The sequence below is a fragment of the Musca vetustissima genome, unplaced genomic scaffold, assembly GCF_032173495.1.
Source record: "Musca vetustissima isolate MV318-11 ecotype Yass unplaced genomic scaffold, APGP_CSIRO_Mvet_v1 utg14666, whole genome shotgun sequence".
NCBI classification, from domain to species: Eukaryota; Metazoa; Arthropoda; class Insecta; order Diptera; family Muscidae; genus Musca; species Musca vetustissima.
Genome location: NW_026878322.1, coordinates 23,825 through 35,197, shown reverse-complemented (window position 1 = coordinate 35,197; position 11,373 = coordinate 23,825). Strand labels below are relative to the sequence as shown.

Here is an 11,373-nt window from a genome sequence, read left to right as displayed (position 1 = left end):
GAAACGAATGGATTTTAGTGCATTACAAACCCCTTTGTTTTGAAAAAAAATTAAATTCAAATTATATTTCTTTAATCCATGAACATATTTTTTTAGATGATGGGAAGTAATTCACTGAAATCCGTTGCCTTCGAATTTCTAGAATCAGAATTTTTGACCTTTTGAGGACTTTGGTTTGTTGGAACATTTTTATTATTATTTTTTTTTCATTTTCCTTGTCCATTTCATGGTCATATATATTTTTTTAAACTTATTTTAAAATTTTTTTTTTTTAAATTTTTTCCAATTCTTAATTTCTTTTATTTCTATTATTGTTGGTTGTGGTTGTTCTTGTTGTAATATATTTTAACTAAGCTAATTTGCTGTGTGTGTGTGTTCTTTGATTTGTTACTATTTTTGTTGTTGTTTTTTTGGATTTTTCTAATATTAAAAATTTGTTTTTAAATTTAAATTTTTAATTTTAAATTTAATTTTGGTTTACATATATATTTTTTCAAAATTAGTTTTCATTTTTTTTGGATTAAGCATTTTGTTGTGTTCAATAATTTTGTTGTCTTTTTTTTTTCTTCTTCTTGTTCTATTTTTTATATCATATATTGCCTTTACATACATTATAATAATGTATGCTAGTAAAAAATTGTTTTAAATATTGCTATCATGGGATGTTTTTTTTATAAAACAATAGTTGTTGTTTATCATTTTTTCATAAAAAATCGACTTTTCTTCCTTTTGAAAAAGAATCAAACATCCGTTTCTGTGGAATTCGATAACTGTGTTGATAAGATGATGGGATTTGATTGGAGTGGCTGGTGCAGCTGTTGAGTGCTGCCGGCGCCACTGCCGCTGCCACCACTGGCTGCTGCCGCCTCAGTATCCGTTAGAGTATTAACTGCCAAATTAGTGCTACTATTACTCGTCACACTAACATTATCCGGGGTATTTGGTGCCAAAATCTGCCGGCTGGGTGAGGCATGCTGCGATTGGGGACTGGTCGGGGTGGGTGTGGCCGGTATATGATGCCAATTAATGCTATTTTGGGATGTGATGTTACGGGTCTTCAACAGCGGGGGATATTTGATGGAATTGGAAAATGCATTGCCACGTCTTAAGGGGACTCTGTGGGAGAGGAGAGGGGAGGGGGAGAGAGAAAAATAATGAAAATTAATAAAAAATATTAATTAATAAAAATTATAATTAATTTAATTATATATTTTGTTTCGTGTTATTTAAATGTTTTGTGTAATGTTAGAGAGTAAGGGAAAGAGAGAGAGGCGAGAGAGAGTCATGAAAATAATTTGTTAATAACAAATGGAGATTTTTTTCTGTTTTGAAAAATGGAAAATTTTGAAATTAGTTTAACAATTTGATGATTTAATTTTTATATACAGAGGAAATATACACAATTTTCCCCAAGTCCCTAAATTTTTGAGGAATAATTATGCGGACGGAAAGAGAGAGAGAGATAGAGCGAGGGAGGGTCTTTGGACAATTTTTTTTTAATAACAAATGTTGATTTGTGTGTGAGATGGAAAATGTTGAAATTAGTTAATAATTATCTTTATATACAGATGAGATAAACACATTTTCCTGGAAGGCTCAAAATATCCGAGGACCCTAAAATATGGGCGTAAAGTCGAATTTTAATAAAAAATACATTTTACATTGATTGGTAGCCCTTTCGGTTGGAAAATTTGGCCAGGACCATGAAAATACTTCATACATGTTTAAAATTTTTCTGCAAAGAAAAATTTTCACCCTCGAAGAACAAGAAGTGCCTAATCCGCACCCCAATATAATTTCCAATTTCATGTTCATAGTTCACCAAAGGTCATACGACTGTTCGATTGACACGAAATTTTCCATAACCTACTGAAATCGGTATAGAATGATGTGTATAAAATTTTTCTTAAAATCGGTTCAAAATTAGATATAGCTCCCCTATATAATTCCGAACGATTTCATAAAAATGGGGCACTAAATGTCGGTCCGATTGATACGAAATTTGGCACAGGCTACTAAAATGAACCCAGGATGACATGTGCCAAATTTTATTAAAATCGGATCAGATTCCGATATAAGTCCCATGTAAAATTTCCTCCGATTTCGAGAAAATGTTATCTTTAAGGACTCTATATTCAACCGATTGCGGCGAAATTCAGCATTGGCTATTTAATTAAGTCGAGAATTGTGTGCGCCAAGTTTGATTTAAATCGGTTCAGATTTCGATATGGCTCCCATGTAAAATTTCCTCCGATTTTAGGTAATTAGTGAATTAAAGGTCTTATATTCGACCGATTGCCACGAAATTTTGCATAGCCAATTGAATTGAGTCTGGAATGATGTGTGCCAAATTTCATAGGAATCGGTTCGGTTTCAGCTATAGGTCCCATATATAATTTCGCCCGATTTCTGGTAAATGGTGTACAAATGTCCCGGTATTTCACCGAATGACACGAAATTTTGCATAGGCTAATGAATTGAATTGACAATGTTGTGTACCAAGTTTTGTGAAAATCGGTTCATTTTTTAGATATAGCTCCCATGTTTAATTTCTTCCGATTTCGAGAAATTTGTGCTTTAAAGGCTTAATATTCGAACGATTGACACGAAATTTTGAACAGTTTACTAAATTGAGCCAAGAATGATGTGTGCCAAATTTGATACAGATCGATTCAGATTTCGATATAGTTCCCATATATAGTTCCCTATATCCGACCAATTGTTACGAAATTTGGCAAGGACTACTGAAATGGACCTAGAATGATGTGTTCCAAATTTCATGTAAATCGGTTCGGATTTAGCTATAGCTCTCATGTAAAAAAACCTCCGATTTTTGGTAAATAGTAAACCAATGGACCAGTATCCGACCGATTGTTACGAAATTTTACACAGTGTACTAAATTGAGTCTAGAATGGTGTGTGCCAAGTTTGCTTGAAATCGGCCCACATTTCGATATAGCTGCCATGTATAACTTCTTAAAATTTTAGATAAATAGTACACCAAAGTCCCTATATCCGACCGATTGTCACGAAATTTGGCGTAGGCTTCTAAAATGAGTCTAAAAAGGTGTATGCCAAGTTTGATAGAAATCGCTTCAGATTTTATTCGATCTCCCCCAGGTAATTTCCTCCGATTTCCGGTGAAAACTGCACCACAAGGCTCTATATGCGACCAATTTTCACGAAATTTGGAACAGCTTTCTAAATTGGGTGTAGATCGATGTGTGTAAAGTTTGGTTAAAATCGGTTCGCATTTCGATGTAGCTCCCATGTAAAATTTCTTTCGATTTTAGCTTAATGGAACACAAAAGACCATATATCCGACCGAGTTGTCATGAAATTTAGGTTAACGAATTGAGTCTAGAGATGCTCCAAAAATGTCCACATTTCGATATAGATCCCCCATATAATTTCTTCCGATTTTCAGAAAATTTATCAAAAAAGTCCCTATATCCTACCAATTTACACGAAATTTGGCACAGACTGCAAAACTAGAATGCTATGTGCCGAGTTTGATAGAGATTGCTTCAGATTTAGCAATTGCTCTTCTATATAATTACATCCGATTTCAGGTAAATGGTGGACCCAAGGCCTCCGATTGATAAGATGTTTTAATAACACCAAATATGGTCTAGATTTTAGATTTAGGCCCTCTATATTTATTGAGCCTCATTTAATTTCCCAATTTCTTCAAATTCGTAACCTTCCGCCCTGAAAAAATGTTCCGCATAGTTTTTTCAATATTTCTCTTTCAGGTTTTCAAACTTTGTTTTGGTGTGTGGAAACTGGTTACAGGGTTGTCTATTTTTGAACTTACCTCGTTGGACTTGGTGGCGGATATGATATACCCCGATGACTAGGCGATAATAATAAATTACCCGATTGTGTGCTGCTTGTATTGGCTGCACCCGGTACCAATAGGGTATTATTACTATAAGTATGATAAAGATTACTAAATCAGGATGCCAGGAGGAATATATACACACACACGCACACAGAGTTACACACACATTGATATACAATCATCGATGATGTTCGGTAGACATCAAAGTTTAAACAACAAAAAAAAATTGATTTTTTTGTTTTGCAAAAAAGCCAATTAAAATTTGTGGCGTGAAATTTGAAAAAAAATGAAAGAATCCAAAAAAAGAAGAGATAAAAAAGAAATCAGAAAATTAAAAAAAATGCATTTCATTACTTGGTGTTGTTGTTGTTGTTCGTTTTAAATCTAAGGGCAATTGCGGCATGATAATGGCAATGATGATGGTTACGAAGATGAAGATGTTTACGATGATGATGCTGCAGATGATGACGAGCAGTATGTCTGGGTTATTGTATGCTATCCCAGCTAAGCTGGATTCTACTACTTGAGAATTATTGTGTGTTACAAAAACAAAAAAGAAATACAATAACAAAAAAATAATATTTCTCTATGAAAGCTAGTTTTTCTAATATTATGTTTTAGGATCCCATTTGGGTACTTACGGAGGGCTGTGATGTAAATTTAAATTGGGCAGACTTTGGCCCAAATGATTTAATGGCTGCACGGTCAGGGTGTTGGAGGAACTGGTGGTATTCACTTTCAGCTTTTGGGGACTAATTGTGGTTAAAGGCTTACCCTTCAAGGGAAAACCATGGGCTCCTGAAATTTAAAAGAAAATAATTTTAATTTTCAATAAATAATTTAAGAATTTCAGAACACCTTACCCAAATAAGCACACCCCTCATCACTGGACAATGAATTTGTCTTATCAAATTCCACTGATATATTCCTCGAATCATTCCATTCCACCGAACCACTATGGCTATTATTAGCACTTGTCACATGGCTACAAATGGAAGAATTCAGCGGAGACTTCTTCACGCCCAGACTATCAACAGTGCCAGCACTGATCATACTACCACCAAAACGCATTGCCGCATCCCAATTTGTGGCCGTCGATATACTACTCTGTTTCAATCGGGTATAAATCATGCGTGCCCTTTTCAGAGCCTCATACCATTTTTGCGCTTCCGAACATTGCAGAGTGAAGGCATTAACTGCCACTTGGAATTCATTTAGATAAACACAACTTAAAATATTATTGGAATGTTGTACTATCAGCCGATCTGTTAGATAGGGTTGTCGTATCACCTTCAAGGTACCCAGACCTTTTTTGGCTATCGATTTGCAAACCAATAGCATATCGGTGAGCAGGAAACAATGCACATCGGCTTTGCCGAGATTGTCTTTATATCGATGATCACCCTCCATAAAGAGATGACGTACATGCTGAGAGGCACAGCCTTTCATTGGAGCACACAAATCAAACATTTGACTATACTGCTTGATCATTTTCTCCAGATGTTCGTTGTTGGTGTCCTGCAAGGGAAGTTAATTGAGGTTATGTGGAATTTGTAGGACAAATGGAATTCCAAATACTCACCACCACGTCATATGACTCAATGCGAGCCATAACTCCTTTTAAGCGTTCATTTTCTTGTCGGGTCGTCAAATGGTTGTTAACACTAAATACAAAATTTTCGGTGGTTTGGATCTGGAAAGGAAAAAAATCAAGGAGAATTAATGGTAATGTATAATAAATAATTTATTAATAAATTAATGGAAATTAATTATTATTGAATTGTTTACTGAATAAACAATAATAAAAACAATAAGAGTCAAGGGGTCACATGTTCGATTTAAGTCGCATCAGAATTCGTTATGGCTCCCCTAAAAAATTTCGTTGCATTTCAGGTCAATGGTATGTACACCAAAGACTCCATTGCAAATTCGGAGTGTTGTACGGGGTGTTATATAGACCGATTTTGGAATTATATTGTTTTTATTTATTTTCTTTTATTCGTCCATCAAGTTGCCTTATAAAATTGTTGCATACTTTTAGGCGCCAACTTCAGAATTCATTTAAATGGTGCACCAAAGAGGCTATGCCTATCCAATCGTCACAAAATTTGGTACACGCTACTGAAATGAGTTAAGGATGATGTAGCTCTCCTATAAAGCTTCGTCCGATTTTTATGGAAGATCGATACGAATTTTTGCACAAGCTACTGAATTGAGGCTAGAATAAAGTGTGTCAAGTTTGGTTGGAATCGGATGAGATTTCGATATAGCTCCCATTTATAATTTCGTCCGATTTTATGTAAATTATGCACCAAAGACGCTACATTTGGCCAATTTACCCAAAATTTGGAATATACAACTGAATGGAGCCCAGAATGGCGTATACCAAATTTGATGTAAATCGCTTCAGATTTCGATATCGCTTCCCTATATATGTTTGTCCGATGTTGTGTAAATTGTGCACCAAAGACGCTACGTTTGGCCAATTGACACGAAATTTGATATCGACTACCGAATGGAGCCTAGTATGGCGTGTACCAAGTTTTATAAAAATCGCTTCAGATTTACTTATAGCTCTCCTTTATCATTTCGTCGGATTTCATGAAAAATGTCCTTAAAACAGGCTATATGTGGCTGATCGTCATGCAATTTTGCACAAGCTACTCAAATGAGCTTAGAATAAAGTGTGTCAAATTTGATTGAAATCGGCCATATAGCTCCCCCATAAAACTTCGTCCGATTTTATAAAAAATACACATTAAAGGCCCTGTGTTAATCAGATTAACACGATTTTTTTCACAAGCATATGAATAGAAGCTAGAATAAAGTGTGTCAAATTTGATTGAAATCAGAATGGCGTGTACCAAGTTTGATAAAAATCGCTTCAAATTTAAGTATAGGTCCCCTTTAAAATTTCGTCGGATTTCAAGAAGAAGGAACTCAAAAGACTCTATCGGTTTACCTATTGACTCGAAATTTGGCACAGGCTCAAATGAGCCTAGGATAATGAGTGCCGAGTTCGATTGAAATCGGTTCAGATTTACGTATAGCTCGCCTTATATATCTTGGTCCGATTTCAAGAAATAGGTGCACCACATTTGTTCGTTTTACTCGAAAATTGAAACAGTCTACTAAATTAAGTCTAGAACAAGGCGTGTGTAGTAAGATTGGACTCGGTTGGGATTCACCTATAGCTCCCCTTTGTAATTTCTTCCGATTTTGGGTAATTCATACCTCAATGGCGATACGTTTGTCAGATTAATACGAAATTTTACGTATATCACGGAATTGAGTCTAGACTGATGTGAGCAAAGTTTGGTTGAAATCGGTTTAGATTTCGATATGGCTCCCATATAAAAATTCGTCCGATTTCAAGAAAAAGGTCTAATGTTCGGCCGAACTACATGACATTTTGCCTATGTCACCGAATTAAATCTAAGACACTGTGTGTTAAATTTTATTCAAATCGGTTCAGATTTCGATATAGCTCCCATGTAAAATTTCATCCGATTTCAAGAAATAGGTGCACCAGAGGACCAATTTTCGGGCGATCGACACGAAATTTTGCATTTGCCACTGAATTAAGTCTAAGATACTGTATGTTAAATTTTATTGAAATCGGTTCCGATTTGGATATAGCTTCCAAATAAAACATCGTCCGATTTCAAGAAAAGGATCAAAGTTCAGCCGATTGGCATGAAATTTGCTATGGGAAACTAAATTCAATCTAGAAAGACATGTGACATGTTTAATTGAAGTCGGTTCAGATTTCGATATAGTTCCCATATAAAATGTTGTCCGATTTCAAGAAAAAGGTGCACCAAATGACCAAAGTTCGGCCGAACGACACGAAAATTTGCAAATACCACTGAATTAAGTCTAAAATACTGTATGTTAAATTTTATTGAAATCAGTTCAAATTTAGATATAGCTCCCTTTATAATTTTCATCCGATTTCAAGAAAAAGTTGCATCAAAGGATCGATGTTTGACCGACTGCCAAGAAATTCGGTATAGGCTTCTGAATTACATATGAATAGAAGTGTGGCTAGTTCGATTGAAATCGGTTCAGATTTCGATATAGTTCGCCACATAATTTTCATCCGATTTTATGAAAATGGGGCTCTACGACTGTCCGATCGATGCGAAATTTTGCATAGGCAACCAAATTGAGGCTGGGTTTCATTGAAAACAGTTCAGGTTGAAATATATGTAATATGAACTTAGTGCATACTTTAGGGGGTAAATATAAGTGGAGACCTCAATTCACGGTTTCTTAGTGAACTTTACGTCAGTTTGATCTACACGATATAGGCCACCGAGCCAAAAATTACGAGTTTCTGGAATCTGTTAATGTTTATAGATATACGATCAAAACTTGGAGCATATTTTTAGGTGCTAACTGAAGGGCAACCTCTATTTAAAATCCGATCAGCTGTTAAATACATTTTATTTTCCTATTTCAGGATTATTTCAGTACTTACCATCATTTCTAAAGCCTCAATTTCTTCGATGTCTGTCATATGTTTCTTAATAGCCGTCAGTAATAAACTGTACTTTGTCAAACGTTGCATGGGGCGCACCAAAATATCGGCTAAACGTAAACGATTACACATTTTCTGGGCCTCACACCATGCCAGATAAGAGGTGAACAGCGAATTGGTACGATTCAATTCTTTGCAATAGAATTGACAGGTACTCTGTTCGGCACAATATTTTTTGTACGGAGCAAAGAGATTGGCAAACGCAATAAATCCCGATTGAAAGAATCCAATCCTCAATGGTTCTCGGGTTTGTACGCTATGCGCCACCATTGGATACAAATAGAGAGTCCAGAATTTCAAATTCGCCTCACAAATATCACGGATATTTGCGAACAGGCGATGTTGATCGACTTCCTTGAGGAGGCCCTCCTCTTGCACGGATTCCAGACAGGCCAGGAAGAGCTAGAAAAAAGAATTTTAATTTGGAAAATGCTCAGGTTTATATTAGTGGTTAGCTGGGTCTTCTTACATCTGTCACCGTCTGCAGGCAGTGGATATAATCCACCTCCGTTGTCACCAATTCCCATATTGCAGTCTGTATTCTCATCTCGGCATCATTCATTGAACTACATTCCACAAAGTCGGTCCATGATTTATGCATTTTATCCAAATACTCAATGGCATTATCCAAATCGGGATGATCAAAATTCAGCGTGGCAGGAGTTCTCTGGGGTACACCATTCTTCGAATAACTATTCAGCAGTTCACATAATTGACTTTGTTGCGGATTCTTGACAGCAAATAGACTAGACCATCGCTGTTTGGGTTGTTTTTGGCCGGTTATATTAATTTCGGATGATTCATCCGTAGAGGCGGAAGACAAGAGGCGGGGTGGTCGGGCACGGGAGTTCTGAAGGGAGAAAACGAAATTAAAATTTGTAGTTTGGATATCTTCCAGATCATATCTTACAAATGAGGCTGCTTTTGTCAGAATCTTCCTCGAACTATCCTTGTCATTGACAAACAAATGATGGCCAGCTAAGTTTTCCACTTCCGTATTTTCATCCAGTGAAGTTTGTAAGGGTGAAGAGCCTGGGGAAATAAGTTTTTAAATTTCTATAGTTTTCGGAGGAGGTTTCTTTCGCTTACCTGCTTCCAAAAATGCTGAGGTTTGATTATTGTCATAACTGTCGGTTATTGTTAATTGGCTAAAACTTAAATTACGTTTTCTTAAAGCTTGACTTAAAGCATTTCTGAAAAAATCGGAACAAAGAAAGGTATAGAAATTAGTGTGGGACCAAAATTAAAGTGGGATAAATACTTACGCCAGTGTTACTCCTTTGGTGGCAGGGAAAAATTCCTCATCTTGACAGCCGGATTCATTACAAAAACTAACACAAAAATATTCGGAACTGGAAACCTGGAAAACACACACAAAACAAAGGGACACATTAGGATACACAATAAAAAAAATAATAATTGCAACAAATGAATCGAAGTTACAAATATTATTTTTAATATGCAAATTTATATATTAATCAAAAATTATATAATAAATTTCATTACTGAAATTAAAAATTCAATATTTGTACTCCAAAATACCCTTTGGATGAAGGAAATCCATTAAAAATTAAAAAAGTTAGACGCAAATCATTTCAAATCGACAGAAATTAAAACCTATTAAAAATAATCATACGCAACAAGGGCCACAAATTGAAAAATGTATTATTAGTCAAATTTGTCCCCTAACAATTCATTTAATCGGTGCGATCTTAAAGAACAAATTATTCGCCATAGAATTTCATGAGAAATCTCCAAACACAAGAAATCGCTATGTCTACTAGGTACCGGTAAAAAATCGGCAAGAAATATATACGTAAATCGAAATAATTTTTTTGGGCATAATTTCAAAGTCTTTCGATTAGGACCCAATTTTTTCCAAAAATATATAGTCGAATATGCTTGATGTTAAAGGGGAAAATGTTCTCCAGGAAATTTCACTATAAGTCATTCAACAAAAGAAGTTCGTATGACTACTCGGTATCCGTAAAAAATCGGAAAGAAATGGATAGGCAAAAGATAACATTTTGGGGGATAATTTTGAGAAACTTTGTTTTCGGCCGATTTCTTCCATAAATCCTGATTTTGGCATGTTGATGTTAAAGGGGAAAATATTCTCCACTAAATTTCACTATAAGTCACGGGACACAAGAAATCGATCTCTCTTGTAGGTATAATAAATCAGAATGATATAATAAATCGGAATGAAAAATCTACATAAAATGTAAAATAGATTTTTGGAATAAATTTGAGATACTGTGATTTGAGGCCAAATTTTTCCCTTAAAACTCATTTAAGCGAGATTATATTAAAGGAACAAAATTTCGCTATAAGTTACCGAACATTTTTCAACCTATACCATTCGGTATTGGTTGAAAAAAGAAAAGAAAATAGTTACGCAAAAAATTGTTTTTTTGAATAAATTTGAGACTCTTCGATTAGAGACCGAATTCTTCCCATAAAAAGTGGTTTAAGCCGATTGAGACTAAAGTAGAAAATATTCTCAATCGAATTTCACTAGAGGAATTTCACGAAGGTCACCAAAATCGATATGTCTTCTAGATATCGGTGAAAAATCGAAAAGAAATGCATACACAAAAGATGACCGATTTGATGGTATAAATTTGAGATTTTTGTGTTTCAGACCGAATTCTTCCCCTAAAAAGTAGTTTTAGCGGGACATTGTTAAGGAAAAAAATATTCTTCATCAAATTTCATTTTTTTGTTATTTGAATTTTTGTGATCATTTGAAAAGTGATTTTAAGTGATTATTTATACTCTTTCGAGTCGAGCTTGATGATCTAAATTTTGCAATGAAAAGGAAAGCCAGGAGAAGAACCTACGTACCCACCATTATGCGACGCGTTTCGCCGTTGGTTAAGCGGCTCATCAGGCATATTGGGCTATGTGGCTTTACAAAGGTCGTACGTTGATAACTTGTATTTATTCCGCCCTGATGCGAAACTTGCATATGCGAATTAAATTC

The 11,373-nt window shown here is 35.1% G+C and overlaps 1 protein-coding gene across 1 annotated transcript in view; it reads right to left on the bottom strand.

The window, feature by feature from the left end:
* Positions 1–740: 740 nt before the first annotated feature.
* The window catches only part of LOC133323112 (pleckstrin homology domain-containing family G member 5-like), a gene marked incomplete at its 5' end in the record, with an annotated part of 33,092 nt that continues 22,459 nt past the window's right edge, over positions 741–11,373 (bottom strand). The window contains 10 exons of the mRNA XM_061532067.1: positions 741–1,116; positions 3,818–3,931; positions 4,486–4,642; positions 4,708–5,362; positions 5,427–5,537; positions 8,328–8,789; positions 8,857–9,237; positions 9,298–9,419; positions 9,477–9,580; positions 9,653–9,747. Of these exons, the coding sequence (XP_061388051.1) occupies positions 741–1,116; positions 3,818–3,931; positions 4,486–4,642; positions 4,708–5,362; positions 5,427–5,537; positions 8,328–8,789; positions 8,857–9,237; positions 9,298–9,419; positions 9,477–9,580; positions 9,653–9,747 (2,577 nt within the window). The remainder of the gene's footprint in view (positions 1,117–3,817; positions 3,932–4,485; positions 4,643–4,707; positions 5,363–5,426; positions 5,538–8,327; positions 8,790–8,856; positions 9,238–9,297; positions 9,420–9,476; positions 9,581–9,652; positions 9,748–11,373) is intronic.